At 47.5% G+C, this 16,041-nt stretch overlaps 1 protein-coding gene across 9 annotated transcripts in view; it reads right to left on the reverse strand.

Annotated features, from left to right (window-relative positions):
* Positions 1-16,041, reverse strand: part of Ulk4 (unc-51 like kinase 4) — a 336,112-nt gene that overhangs the window by 133,010 nt on the left and 187,061 nt on the right. For all 9 annotated transcript variants that reach the window (XR_008215107.1, XR_008215108.1, XM_052724642.1 and 6 more), the window contains one exon: positions 860-1,026. Coding sequence is in view for 7 of the 9 variants with exons in the window: in XM_052724642.1 (XP_052580602.1) it covers positions 860-1,026 (167 nt within the window). In the remaining 2 variants the exon portion in view is untranslated. The remainder of the gene's footprint in view (positions 1-859; positions 1,027-16,041) is intronic.

Genomic DNA, 16,041 nt, shown 5'->3' on the forward strand with positions numbered 1-16,041 from the left:
CTTGCAGCATGCCATTCTCCTGCTCTAAGAGTCACATGACTCAGTTGGTCAGTGAGCATCAAATGAAGCGGGCCTGGGAGGCACCGGCACACAGCGGCATCAGTAACACCACACCTCTCCCTTTCACAGAGCACAGTGCAGAACAGGGGTCACATTCGTGGTTGACTTATGCTGTCTATGGCTGTGGAACACATTCCAGATCCTCAGACTCATCTCACAGTTCCGGATATTTATCAGTTATAAAGGAAAGCAAGTGAGGGAATTTATGTGGACTATGTGTGGAGACAGATGCCTGAGATAGTTAACCTTCACTGGAGAAAGCAGGATGGGCCCTGGTGTTAACGTCTGTCTGCTATCTCACCGCTACTTAATGGGACAGTAACCTCACATTCCTGCCCCGTGCCTTCCCACCATGATAGACTATGCCCCTTCTAACTGTGAGCCAAATAAAACCCTCCTTAAACTGCTTTTTAATCAGGTATTTTGTGATAAGAATGAATAACTACTACAGATTCAGGCACATATGTAACATATGTATAACCATCCAGTCTGTTGGCATGCTCAGCTTCCTGCTGAGGGTGGGCAAAGAGATCTGTCCACTACTGGCCAACCCCTGATGCACTCAAGGCAAAAGCTGTCTTCACACAGGAGTGGCTTCCCAGATGATGCCCACTAAGGCTCTCCTGCCTTCCCTTAAGATTCTATGACCCTCTCTGCCTTCCTTGGTCATGTCCCCACCTCACATGGCCTGAGTAGGCTGCATCTATAACAGACATTCTTTGAGAAAGCAAAGCCAAGCTAGAGGAAGACACACAGAGGAGACCACAGAGGCAGAACAAGCAGGCCCAGGAGGACTTACCTGCAGAGCCTGCCGCACGATGCTGGAGGTGTGCGTCAGCATGCCCAGCAGGATATCAAGCAGCGACGTCAGCAGCATGGCCGCCGGCTCTGTGCTGTTCTTATTGTCACTGTCCAAGCACAGTGTGGCAGTTTCTGTGAACATGTTACAGACGTGACCAACAAGTCCTGACGGTAGAAAAAAAGGAAAAGTTCTGTCGTAAGATGATAAAAATAACACGCCATGTGACCCGGCAGAGGCACTGTGGCTCAATGTGGTATGGACTGGGCACTAACACTGTTTACTTGGGAAAGCTGCTTAAAATGAAGGTTTCTAAGCCTCAAATCCCCAGTGTCTGCTCAGGAGTCTAGAATGGGCCAAGGGATCTTTTCTTTTTTTAAGTTCGTTGAGAATTTCATGTAACATGTTTCGGTCACCCCTTCTCCCAGCTCCTCTCTGATCCACTCCCCTTTCCTACTCACCCAACTTTGTGTCCTTTTGTTTTAACTGATCAAGTCCAATCTATGCTGCTGCCCATATATCCCTGGACACGTGGCCTTCCCCTGGAATGTGGTCAACTTAGCAGGAACAACCTTCTTGAAACTCACTCCCCTAAGAGCCATCAGTTGCCAATAGCCCCCTAGCTGGGGAGGGGGAGGGCAGGCGATGGGACAGAATGGGGACCTTGTGCCCATCTCCCCTCTCCATGCAGAGATGCGGTCTGGCTTGAGCTAGCTGTGCACGATGTCATCGGAGAAGCTTCCTCCTGCAGTGGATGCCGGGTCACACAGAGACCCACAAATGGTCCAAGTGCAGAGGATAAGAGCCTGTGGACTGCTCAGCCCGGAGTGGGACATCTGTACCTCACCCCTCCTCCTAAGGCTCAGGGGTCATTGTGGAAGGGGTTGGGTAGAAAGGCTGCAAGAGCCTGAGGTAGTGGCTGAGTACAAGGCCAGAGTGTCCTCAGGACGGAGTAGGGCAGCTGCACACATGAACTCACACCAAGGGGCAGAGAGCCCCAAACCATACTCAGAAACACATCCACACCAGCAGGCTTGACCAAAACAGAACATGTTACACACAAGCACCAGAAGTCAGAGTCTCCAGGCCAACCAGTCAGGGACCGGGGTAGACCCAGTAGTCTCAAGAGGACATGGACAATTGGCTGATTTCCAGGAGAAAATACAAGCATTTTTTTCTCATACATTTAAACAATGCGATTAATTACAGTTTAGAGAAACATCTCATTCATGAACTGGTGGGTTTGTACCACTGTGATCTCTGAGCCTCACATTACCAACCCTCAGCGTGGTGCAGTGATGCTGTGAACATTTATGTTGTTACTGTTACTGTATTTAGCATTATCCTCTAGTTTACAGGACTGAGTCCAAAGTAACAAGAGGAAATGATGTTGCAAACATAAAGGACAAACAGGGCTGTGGAAAACAATGCAAAGCAGACCCACGTGTTCTCCATGGCGAAAATCTCACACATGTGGGAGCATCAGGTAAAGAGCTAGGACGTGCCTTTAGCACCAGTTCCACTGGACCGACAGTGCACTTGGCCTGAGCCCCAGACCACCAGCCGGATGGGACCTGGTCAAGTTCAGCCCTTGAAGGTTCCAGTCTTCCACAGAGTGTGAAGTGTGGCTTCCAGCAAACACATCAAATTTTCCCAACAAATGAAAAAGTAACATTTTATCACTAAAAGTGATAAAAATTTGGGTAAATTATATCTAAACCATACTGGTTTCAGAGTTGTAGCTTTGTGGTAAAACCAGGTACAAATGGCACAACTGCCAAGAAGCTTCACCACACACACACACACACACACACACACACACACACACACACACACACACCCTGTAAAGGCACGTGGAAAGCATTCTAGCACTCCCCAGCCATTAGGTTATTATTTTCTATTTTCATTTTTAAATTTTTATGTGTGGGGTATTTTGCCTTTATGTGTGTATGCACATCATGTGCTTGCAGTGCCCACTGGGGCCAGAAGAGGGCATCATATCCCATGGAACTGCAGTGGTTGTGAGCCACCTGCCAGGTCCTCTGCAAGAGCAGCCAGTGCTCTTAACCACTGAGCCATGTCTCCAGCCCCAATCGTAACAGTTTACCGCTCTAACCCAACATCTCTAAAGGAAACCAAACTTCATTAAGTCAGAGAACCCTGGAATTATTCTGCATTCATTATAACCAACTCATCAAAAAACTCTGAGAATGATTTTGTATTAATTATGAGCAAACCCTCAAGGAGCCCCCCTCACAGCCCATTTCCATGCATTCAGTGTTCTGGGAATACTAATGTGCACGAGCTGCCCCAGCTCCGGTCACAGCGTCCTTATTATATCGTGACTTTGTTGTGATCTACTGGAGTGGAAAGCAGATTCTGGAGCACTGTGGGGACATCTAAGCCTGTGGAAGACACTTCGCCTTTAAGGTCAGAACAGCTCTAAAGTCTAATGTGACCCTGCCTAAACACAGGCTTCCTTCTGGGAGACGTCACATTTGCATCTTGCAAACCTGTGGTCACCTCTCCTGGGGTTCATTAACACCGGCCTCTGTAGGAAGAGGCGGTCAGGAGTGTGGAAGTCATTCTTCCCACAGTCAATCAAAGCTTTACCACTGAAGCTAGTCCATCGGCTAAGGCAACTCCACCCCCTTTCCTCTTCCCTCCTTCCTTCCGTCCATCCTCCCTCCCCATTCCTTCTTTTCTCTTTTTCTTCCTTTTTTCCCCTCCCTCTTTCCTCTCCCTCCTCGATTCCCTCTGCCCCGTCCTTCTATGTGGTTTTGGTTTTTGTTCTTTTTGGAGAAAAAAATCTTGTTACATAACCCTGAGTAGCATGGAACTCACCAAATGGACACTGGTGGCCTCAAACTGTGGCTGTGATTCTCCTGCCTCTGCCTCCCAAGAGCTAGGATTCCGGCATGTACCACCACACCCAGCCTAAAACTGCTTCAACAGAATGTGCAGGGTGAACTCAGAGGAGCCTGTCTTGGACCCTGTGGCCGGGTATGAATGGAAACACTGGTGAAATGTGGGTTTCTAAGTCACAGAGCATTCTACTGCTCAGCCTCCCTTCCCTGAGGATAGCAAGTACCAGCCACAGCAGCCATGGTGCCACGTAAACACAAGTCCACATTTCACTGAGGTTAAAAGCTTCGGAGCCATCTTGGTCTATCTTCATTCCACACATGTCCTGACCAGAGATGCCCTCATCCTAATCTCTGAAACCTGTGAACTGACTTCATATGGCAACAGGATTCTGCAAACATGATTGAATGAAAGAACAAAGCTTGAGGCAGTAACCTGGATGACCCAGGTGGACTCAGTGAGTCCTAAGGTCTCCTGAGACACTGAAGTCATGGGGACTGTGACCTCAGAAGCAAAATGCTGGAATTTGGCAAGAAGGGATCATGGTTAAGAGGGACAGGACTGTCAGAAGCTTTCCAGCTTTCTTTCTCGAGGCATAAAACTAAGTCTCTGGAAGGAATCAAGCCTGCCCAACACTTTGGACTTCTGACCCCCTGCAGCACACAAGAACAATCACCTGTGTTGTTTTGGACACTCCATTTATCATCACAGTTGCTACAACAACTGCAAACAAATATGAGGTGGTGTGTACGGAGAGCCTTTCCAGACTCAAGTGCACAAGGCTTGTCCTGCATGCAGCGGTGTTCAGAGCTGGGCCCTGAGAGCTGACTGAGTCCTGAGGGCTGTGACTATACCAGCCAATCACAGGTGGATTCATAGCTAAATGGCTGCACCTTCTAAAGGTCCGACAGCTTCTCTATAGTGCCAGGGCTGGGGCAAAGCCTTCAACACGAGGGTGGGAGGGGCAACCCAGACCCAAACAACAGCACTATGTACTTAGAAGAGGGAAGCAGCGCCTTCTGAATGGTTATCTAGGAACCTGGCAGTACGCTACACAAAATATCATTTTCACACAAGCTCAATAACAATGTACATTAAACTCTGATTGTTGTTTATAAACCAATGTCTGCCCACACCTAAAGTCAGTCATCGTGATATCCCAGCTCGAGGGAACTGAATCACCCAGTGCCTCTAGGATTCTCACAATGTGCCCATTGCTACTCCCACAGCTCAGCCACAGCTGACATCCCCAGAGAGGGCCATGTGCCCCGGCCCGGGGCAGCTGCTTTCCTGTAACCAACACAACTGGGATTGCATAAAGAGGGACACATGGGTATCCCATAAGTCCAAAGTCTGAACACATACGTAGTGTTTAAAGTCTAATCAGGAAAGTGTGGGGAGGGCCTTCACGTGGGCTGTCAAGTCTCTTCGGTCACTCTGCTTTAGGCTAACTTTTAAAATAAACTTGGGCCCAGCAGTTCAAAGCACACGTGGCTCTTCTAGAAGACCCAAATTCCGCTCTCAGCACCCACATGGTGCCTCGTAACCACATGTCACTCTAGCTCCAGGCCCTCTTCTGGCCTCCAAGTGAACTGCACCTCCCCCCAGATATGTTAATTAAAAAAACAAACTTTAAAAACAAGCCTGCTTTGTTGAAGTTGTGTATCTTCACCCCTGTAGACAGCAGCCTGTAATCCCACAGCAATTGTCACTTCAATGACATCGTCAGCAACAGTTAATTAACAGGTGCCACTCCAGCTGCTGCAGCTGCTGCAGAGCAATGTCAGACCCTCGAAGTGAGACACCCAGCGGGGAGTGCACACAGCATCTCCAAGGACTTTTGTGTGGTGGGGTTGTTGCTGTTTTGTGGAGAAAATAAATATTATTTAGGAAAAAACTGACAGCCTTAACTTGTCAAATTTCTGGAGACTTTGAAGCTACAATGAAAATCAACTCAGGTCCTGAGGGGACCACAGCGTGTTCACTTACATCTAAATGGAGCCCATGAAGACACAGCAGTGAGCACGGGGCTCGGAAATGAGGACACACTGCTGAAAACAGACGAGCCGGCATGGTGCTCGCTCTCCTCCACGCCCTGGGCCTCTGATGGCTCCTGATACCTCTAGAACCTACCTCTCCACTGCCTGCAGGACACCAGGCTCTGGAATACCCTCCCCCACTCCTCAATGTCTTGGACCCCCATCCCCCACCTCAACATAGAAGCAAGCTGCTCACTTGCCTGAGAAATATCTGTCTTCCTTCTGCATGGGCACCCACTGCTTGTGCAGCCCTGGCTCCTAGCAGGTACTTCAGGAACAGGTGCCCAGTCACTGACACTCCAGTGTGGCCAGAGGCCTGAGCAGTCCAGAAACTCATTGCTGTTCACTAACAAGCCCATTACTCACCATGGCAATTAGCGGCTGTGTTAGAACAAACCAAAGTTACCTGAAGGGGAACTTTCAAAGGCAGCTCTAGAACTTGCTGAAGTGAGGGAGCCAAATCTCAGGGCAGCCAGAGGCTGGAGGGCCGTAAGATAGAGACAGAGAGGCCTGGGGTGCCTCACTGAAGGTGGGAGCGCCAGGAAGCTAGAGGACACAGGGCACCTTCTTTCTGGCTAGGGACACACACATTTGGTTTCTTGTAGTTGTAGCTGGCCCTGAGGTTGAACTTGAGGCCTTGAGGTTGAACACATAAGTCAGAAACAAGAAAAAGAGGCGTCTCCTGGCTGCCATTCTGGATTCTCTCGGGATGACCAGAACAGGCAGGCAGCAAGTAAGCTGAAAATCTCCAAACAATGACAGAAACTTGTCACTGTTTACATAACATGAATCTCGGCGAAATGTCCATCACCAGTCAGAGCGTAAGGCTTCCCACACAACCGGAAAACCCTTCATGGCCTAGTGACATCGAATCCGAAACAGTGGCTCAGGGATGCATTTGAGGAGAAACAGAACAATGTAAGGAATTATGAGATACACAACAAAAAAGACAGACGAGGCTTGAATAGATGGAAAGGCAGGTGAGCTCCCGTGGAAAGTGTGGATAAAACCAAACCCGAATGCCCATGGAATCACCACAGGGGTTCAGAATCTTACTGGAGGTTTAGAGACTTTAGCAAACAAGCTTCAAGGTTTGTTTGAAACATAAGTAGAAAATGATAGCCAGGCGGGTTTTCTTAAGAGGTTGAGTCACTACCCAGGAAACATTTCCACAGACACAAACTCAAATGCTGGGATTCCAACACAGCAATGAAAAGGTCCGGCAGGGGACAGAGTCCAGACAGACGTCAGGGGAACCTGTTAGTACATAAGGAAGTGAACAGATGGCATTAAGCCCTAGTAGGAATAAACTTCATCATAAAAAAAAAAAAAAAAAAAAAAATCTCACTTTAGGGGTAAGTCTACAGTTCACGTGACTCACAGAAACAATCCAACCTGACAGAAGCCTTAGACAGAGGAGACCAAGCCCTCATCTGGGGGGTGGGGTCATCAGCAAGAGCAAGAAAACAGGATGGATTTGACAATGAAGGTCAGCCAACTACAGTTCAAGAGGTGCGGAGAGTAATTCAAGTGTATGCAAAGTGTGTTCGTGTCCCCAAAGCACCAGAGCCCTTACAAAGCATCAAGGAGAGCGTGAACAGTCGGAACACTCATAAGTAAAGGACAGAAACACAAATGACGGTTCCGTGGAAAGTGCTCAGGGAACAAGTAGAGAAGCTGGAAAACAAAGCCAGGCAGCGGTGGCGCACGCCTTTGATCCCAGCACTCGGGAGGCAGAGGCAGGCAGATCGATGTGAGTTTGAGACCAGCCTGGTCTACAGAGCGAGATCCAGGACAGTCAGAGCTACACAGAGAAACCCTGTCTCAGAAAAAAAAAAAATGAAAACAACAAAAACTCAGACTAAGAAAGAGACACATCTCTGGCACCCAATACGGGGAAAAAACAGCAGAAGACAATGTACCAAGAACTGTCCCCCTGCCTTTTCAGTGACCACCTGTTAGGCGCAGCGTGTGACTTTTACAACAAGTCATGTCAAGGGCCCCTGGGCCACGCATGGCATCCCTGTACAGACGTGATCTGCTCCGGCCAGACAGTCCTTATTTCCACCAAGCTGAGAGCGCCAACTTCTGAGAAAGCTGAAGAAAGCTGGCTCAGTCCTAGATTCTTCCTCACACCTCAGGCTGCTGGGTAAGTAAGCTCTCCACAGGTGGATACATAGTGTGGGTCACCTCTGTGGGAGGGGGGCTCATTTTTACCTTCATGTACTTCTGCATTATTTAAATTTTTATAATGAATATGCATTGCTTGGGTGATCAGAAAAAATACAGATATTTTACATCTTTCAAAAAAATCAAAAGGAATGATTGACAGGACTTGAAGCATTTTTTATAACTGGGGCTGGAAGCTTAATTAGCTCACTGTAAGGCTTTGGTTTGAACTCTCAAAAGCAAGAGAAATTCTCCCTTCCTGCTCACACTCTCCCCTGGCTTGTCCCAGTTTTAAAGAAAGTTTCAGAGTTGCACTGAAATTCAGATCCTGAAAGGCAGATGCAGGGTAAGTGCTGCCTGGCTGTCTGAAAGACACCACAGTGCCACCAATCCTTCCTGGGCCCTCTGAGTGGGAGGGGCCCATCCCCTCCCCCCACAGCTCATGCCATCTCAGTCCGCTCTGCCTCCTGCAACCTCTCCCCTCCCGTGGGATCCCGCTGCCATGAGTCAGCTTTACCCCCATCTCTTCTGTCTTCTGCTAAACACACTCTTGGTACTTAGAGCACCATGCTGGGCCGGGTGTGTGAGTCAGTGGTGGGATTTTCCAGTGTGAAAAAGGCTCTGGGTTTGATGCTTAGCAGCCCATCTCAGAGAAGAAAAAACCCACCATCCTCTCCACTTCCGACCCAGTGCACAGGCTGTTCCCCTTTACACTTCACCCTCCAGCCTAGGCTGCATTTTCCCAAAGATGCTTTGCTGGTGGGCCCTCTATGAGCATCCTCCCCACTTGCCTATTCCCCGCCACCTGGCTGGGCTTTCTGCTGCTCAGTACTAGTCGGCTGGGAACCATCCTCGATTGGAAGCAAAGAGATAACAATGGGGACTTCTGAAGACAGAGTGCATTTAGGGGCAGTGATGACCTTTGTTATGACTTGACACACTGGTCCTGGTGCAGCATGGTCATTGAAGAGGAGCTCCTCTGATCATAGAACCAAGTCCTGCAAACAGCTCAGTAGGTCAAAGGACCATGTGACCCCCACTCCTGGTACAATGTTGCATTCACCACCCCAGCACAACACCCTCTACTGCTGCCGTAGCCTGGGCATAGTGCCAACCATTACTTGGCTGAGATTGAGTCCAGCCCCACATTCACCTCTCCACACTCCAGCCTCAGTGCACAACCACTGCCTTCCACAGTCATCCTTCACACCAAGGTACCCTGTTCCCACTGCCCTGTGCAGGGGTACTGCCCTACACCATCACAGCCTTGGCTCCCCTCAACCCACCCCTCTGCACTCAACACTCTCCCCTTTAAGAGTGTCTGTGTACATTTTCCAAGTCTGCAACACCATCCATCCTCTCAGACAAGGCGTCTCTTCCCAGCTGGACTGCAAGCTCCTCACAGAAAGGATAACTAACGAAGGAACACACCTTTAAAATGGAGAGCATGTATTTAAACTGAGTAAGGTCCTTTCTGAGCTCTACAATGAGGACCATGACATTGGAACACAGAAAGTATTCAGTCGGTAGGTTTTTGGATTAACCAATCATCAAGGAAGTTGAGGCACAGTGACTGTGCTTTAGGGTATGGGTGAGGACTTCTTCCTTTGGCCCAGAGCCTCTCAATAGCCAACACCATATCAAGTAAATGTCTGTGAATTCGGCAGCAGGAAAAACAGACAAAGGACAGGAATGATAGTTAGGGGGAAAGTTATGACTCTCACAAATGGGAGTGTTTTCATATACACAAAAAAGAAAGTTAGTGAAAAAACATGACTGCACACACCAAACCTCCTAATTAATTCTAGATGATAGCACAACTAGTAGACACCAGTCCTACAAGGCATGATGATACTTTTATATGATGATGTAACTGGTACACACCAGTCCTAACCCATGACGTTAACGCCAGATTAAATACAGGAGATGACTGTTCCTCAAATGTTAGACAGGACATGTGAGGGCGATGTATTGAGTGTAAATGACTGTGCGTAAGAGATCTATAAAACAAAAGTGTCTCTGACCTGTAAGCCCCACTTGCCCAAGGACAGATTACTTCCTGGAATGCTGGGGGCTGTTCATGAAAGGTAATAAGCCACATGTTTCCACTGCTATAAACAAGGTCAGTTGCCCCAGTGGCATAGGACGTGTTTGATAACACATAGGAGGGAGGTACATAGGCAGGAAGTACCTCAGGATGTATGCTTGCCCCCATCAGACAAAGGCAGGAAGTACGTAGCCTTACGGAGCTTGCCTTTATAATCACCTGACTAACATACTTTGGTAGCATTCTCTGGGGATCCCAGGTGTGGACCTGGTCAGTGTCCATCTTCCTGGTCAGTATTTAATGAAGCTTCCTTCAAATTTGGCTCTAAAACTGTGATAATGGTCTTATTCTCACCCAGTGGGATTTACAGAAACTGGCAAGGCTCCAGCTCTAGAGAGAGAAACCTGAATCCAGTTCCCTTACTCCTGCAGTGTGGGGCTAGTGGGACTTTCCCAGGAGCAGGCGGCAGGCCTGAGCAGAGCAGGCCCTCTTTCTCAGTGAGGAGAAGCTGGCACTGGAGTTAGTGTCAGACGGGAAAGCCAAAGGTTACGGGCAGAGAAATGAAGACCCACTCAGAGACCTGCACATTGCTCCCCAAACTTAGCTCAAGGTAAGTTCTAAGGTGTTCCTTGTATGAAACAGAGGGAAGTGTGCTGAAGATCATCCCTGCAAGCCTGAGCCCTGTGGAAGCTGCCGATCTCACACAGCTGGAAACAAGTTCTGAAAGCCCAGAGGGGAGGCCTTGCTAAAGATTCTTGAGTATTTAACTAAGACCCACAGTGCCATTCCTTATTAACACAGCTGAGGCAACAGGAATTTCAAATAAGCCTTGAAAGACTCAAGCTGAACCACCTATAAATTAAGTGACAGCCAGAGGAGACTTGGCATTCTGTTTACAGACAGGACTCGGATGTGCAGCACAGGCCCCAGAATAACCACCTGCAAAACAAAACAAGCAGAATTCACCAGAAGCCAGGAAGTGCAATCTACAACCCAGGAGAGACAGAGGGCAGGAGAGACACCAAGGTGATGCAGCAGCGTTTTAAAGTAGCCAAGGATAATATACAATGACATAGAAAACACAGGCATAACAAATTAACAGTGGACCCCGAGACATAAAACTTATGAATCTGAAACAAAAAGTGCATGATGCATCCCTGGTGGGAAGAAGCGGGGAGGGGACTCAGCACACCTGAAGACAGAGCTGTAGAAATGACTCCATCTAAGAAAAGTAGAAAGATTAAATTGGGAAACAGAGATGAGATTCAAGTACATATATAAGTACATAGAAGACATTTGTTTCATATGAATCACAACTGGAGATTAAGAGGAAAGGGGAAGCATGGGGAGAAAAATATTCTAATTGTGTGTGTGTGTGTGTGTGTGTGTGGTCTGTCTGTGTATGCACCAAGTGCAGTATGGATGGAGCTGGAGTTTTAAGTGGCTGTAAGCTGCCCACATGGGTACTGGAAACCAAACTCAGTTTATCTACTAGAGCAGAGGCATCTAACCACCGAGCCATCTCTCCAGCCCCTTCCAAAGTTGTTTTCTTTTTTTATAACAAAACAAAATATAAGCACAAGGAGTTTGGAAAACACATATAGAAAAACTGTAGGATCTCAGTTAGTCATCCTCACATGGACAGCTTCCTAAAAGGAAAGTGGGGGACCTAGTCACTATTATCTGACATTTCAACATCGTGACATAACACAGAGATGCTGTGGAGCAATCCTTTTCTACACTGTGAATATGTATTATTCTCATTGGTTAATAAAAAGCCGACAGGCCGATAGCTGGGCAGGAAGTTAGGTGAGAAAGCCAAACAGAATGATGAGGAGGAGAAGGGCGGAGTCAGGAGGAGGAGAAGGGCGGAGTCAGGAGGAGGAGAAGGGTGGAGTCAGGAGGAGGAGAAGGGCGGAGTCAGGAGGAGGAGAAGGGCGGAGTCAGGAGGAGGAGAAGGGTGGAGTCAGGAGGAGGAGAAGGGCGGAGTCAGGAGGAGGAGAAGGGTAGAGTCAGGAGGAGGAGAAGGGCGGAGTCAGGAGTCACCAGCCAGACACAGAGGAAGTAAGATGAGAATGTTGTACTAAGAAAAGATACCAAGTCACATGGCTAAACATAGATAAGAATTATGGGTTAATTTACAGGTAAGAGCTAGTTAGTAATTGTTGCATGAATCCTAAGTGGTCTTATAACAAAAACCCAGAGCCAGATAGTGGGGTAAATGCTGAAAGATCAGAGAGACAAAGGAACAAGCCACTAGAGAAACTTCTCACCGATACCGAATGCTCAGGCGGAAAGGGAGGTGAGATCCCATCTCCATGAATCCTCAGACTGCAAGCCTCTGAGTCCTCACCTGAAAGGGAGCTGAACTGCTGTCTCCTCACGCCTTATACGCCTTTCTCCACCCAGCCATTTCACTTCCTGTCTCAACCTTCCTAGTGCTGGGATTAATGGCTTGTGTGCTTCCCAAATACTGGGGTTAAAGGTGTGTGCCACCACTGCCTGGCTCTGTTTCTCTCCTAGACTGGATCAATTTCATGTAGCCCAGTGTGGCCTTGAACTCACAGAGATCGAGACGAATCTCTGCCTCCCTAGTGCTAAGATTAAAGGTGTGTGCCACCACTGCCTGACCTTGGTATTTAACTCTGGCTGGCTCTATCTTCTGATCTTCAGGCAAATTTTATTAGAATACAACAAAATATCACCACAGTAATAAGCCTGATCTATTGGCTGAACATTTAGAAGTAATATTAAGCTTCTGAGTGGTTATTTTGGAAGTGGTGGGCGGGAGAGAAATGTCCAACTACATAGAGAAGCACTGTGTGTCTGTTTGGGGTCTGAATTTTACTTAGAAATAAAAATGAATTTGTATTAGAAATGTCTAATTCTAGACCTTAAAGTCCTAGAAATACTAATAGAATCAGTGTTTTTATTGTTGTTGGGTTTTGCTTGTTTGTTTGGTTTTTTTTTTTCAGCAATAGGAAAAAACACTTATGGCTGAGTCCATGAAAACAAAAATCTCAATCTTCATAGAAATAGAGAAGTATTAACTGTTCTATTTATTTTGAATTAAGACAGGAATACTGAGATGGTCAGAGAATGCCTGTCACCTACATGGCATGGCTGGTCCTCCCCCTCACCTCCCTTCATCCCTTCTCCAACCTCCATGTTTATGCTCAAATGTGCTCATAAGAAGAGAGGCCTTGCCATTGGCCCTGTACACAAGAGCTGCATCTCAGGATGCCGCCCTCCTGCTCACCCCACTGCTGCCTGACAATCCACCACACACCACGGCACAGCTGTTTGGAAGGGGCCTTTGATTTATCCAGTTGTGACCAGTCTGTAGCAGTGGCTACAATTGGTCCATCCTCAACAAACACAAATGATGAGCAACTGGAAATAAAGCCAGCTCTGTGTTTCTGGTCTGTGAGATGCTCAGGCCTTCAGACTGACACAGATATTCTGAATTCATTTCCCATCAGTGTCTGATCAGCTGCTAATTAAACCTGACAGCTGAAAAGAAAGAAGCTGTAGACACCCCCTCCCTCAGTGACCTGAAAGGAAATAGTCATGCCTCCTATACATGACGGCTCTCAGAGGGGAAATACATGGCCATCATCTCCCCGTAGAAATTATCTGTTTAACTTTGCCCCATACCTGAATACATCACATTGATTCAGTTATACTTAAATCTAGAAATGCAAACCATAAACATAAATTTAGAGATAACATTTTATGTCTTGGTAATTTTCAGTCTAATCAAAAGTTGTAATTTAAAATGAACTAGCATTGAGCTGGGGAGACAGATAGTTGTTAAAAGCACTGGCTGCTCTTGTGGAAGACACTGGTTCAGTTCCCAACACTCACATGGTGACTCACAACCACCTGTAACTCCAGTTCAGGGGATCTTTTGGTTTCCACTGGCACCAGCACAGGTGTCACACACACACACACACACACACACACACACACACGTACACTAAATAAATAATTCTTAAAGAAAAAGAGTAACATTGCTCTTAATCACAGACACCCGGAATACATGTGTCATTGCATGCATATACACAGAAAGATCCAGATGCAAACACAGCTATGCACCCACTGCAAATGGGCTTTATAATAACTACATTTGTGGCCATTGGCCCTGAAGCCAGGGAAAGGCACATATTAACAAGGCTGTCTGGGTGCCAACATTAATTATCAATATAAACAAACAAGGAAAGGAACATTGTCCTCCCCAAACTACCCAGGGAGACAGTGCCCTTCCCTAAGCACCTTATGAGACAATCATTACTCTACCAAAACCTGACAAGGACACAATGGAAACACAAAGACTAGACTCATATCCAGACAAACACAGATGCACACCCACTCTATAGATTGTTCGCAAGTCAAATCAACACTGAACAAACCTCACACAGGGCTGGAGAGATGGCCCAAGTGTCAGGAGAGCTTGCTTCTCTGGCAGAGAACAGTTCCCAACATCCATGCCAGGAAACCCTTAGAATCACAACCAAAATACCAACGGCTTTCCTTACAGAGTTAGAATTAAATCCTGAAGTTCACAGAAGCACAAAGACCCTGAAAAGCCAAAGCAACCCCAAGAAAAGCAAAGCTAGGACCTTTACATTCCTGACTTCAGGTCATACTACCCAGCGGCCGGAACCAAAGTGCACGGCACTGACGTCTTCGTCTGTGATCCCTCACGGCAGGAATCTGTCTGGACCAGGGCTTAGCAGGGAGTCACTGACCCTGTATCACTACACAACAATTTTATGGCTACCTCTGTCTTCACTGCAAAAGTGGATGATGACTCCACACAATACCTGCTGGGATTGAGAGTGGGAAGGAACAGGGAAGAAGCCCATAGCTAGCAATACAGTAGCATGGGGTCCCACTCAGAGTGCAGACCCCAATTCAACCAGCACAGCACAGTGGCAGAACCAGAGCCACACTTCCACGGAGGGCCTGATATCAGTATAGGCCCCCCTTGCCTCTGTAGCTTCCTCAAGGAGCATTGCTTTGCTGCTCTGCTGAAGCTGGATGCTGAGGTGCCTCCACCTCTCTTCCCTCAGCCTCTGCAGAAGCACCTCCAGGCAGGAAGAGCTAATTGTATTGATATTCCCGCAGGAGGTTCTTGCTCCAACATCACCATTTATTATGGCTTCTGCTCCTGACCAGTTTTTATTGAGCAGCAATGGCATGCCAGGGCTCATACTAGAAAGCATATCCCTTTATGCAAGGACAAATATCTGATCAAGTCGGCTGGAGAGGGTCCACTCAGTGACCATAAAGGTCAAGATGGGACGAGGACTGCACTGCTGTGCTGGCAGTGCTGACCCGCTCACTGTGTCAATCCACGAGGGCCCCGCCTCCAGTGACTTTCTTTCAAACATAACAAATCCTCTCTTTCAGAGTTATTTCTGAAATCTGCCTTGGGTGTTCCACGGTGCTTCAGGCCAGGGCACCAGAGTGAGTCTCCAGCTGAGGGTGCAGATGATGGGAGGGTAGATGGGAGGGCATCCCCAGGAGGGGTGCCAACTTTCAACCCCAAACGCTGCTGCTTCAAAGGGAATGAGTGTGGATTACCCTGAACTAACGATGAGTGACCATGGATTTGGGTTGCCTTGACATGCTCTGCTGTGGAAGAGGTGATAAAAACTTGTACAGTCAGATGACAAAAAGATGAAAGTCACAAATCAAGCCACCTACCTAAATATATTGCTGGGTCATCAGTACGCAGGTTACAGCACAGCAGGGAATCTCTGCCTTGAGTTTTGGAGTCTAATAAAATCTTACATCTGAGTTGGTGAACGAACACCAGAGGTCTCTTATGATGATACCAAAGGCTTTTACCAACAGTTTCAACCAAATGGCTCTGTGGTGGTTACACTTGGAATGTCAGTTCCCATGATTTGGCACATCCATGAGGGATTCTTTAGACCAGCAGTTCTCAACCTGTGGGTTGCCACCCCTTGGAGGTTGAACGAACCTTTCACAGGGGTCGCATATCAGATACCCCACATATCAGATATTTACATTACGATTCATATCAGTAGAAA

Source organism: Peromyscus californicus, unplaced genomic scaffold, assembly GCF_007827085.1.
Source record: "Peromyscus californicus insignis strain IS unplaced genomic scaffold, ASM782708v3 Scaffold_11__1_contigs__length_118956290, whole genome shotgun sequence".
NCBI lineage: Eukaryota > Metazoa > Chordata > Mammalia > Rodentia > Cricetidae > Peromyscus > Peromyscus californicus.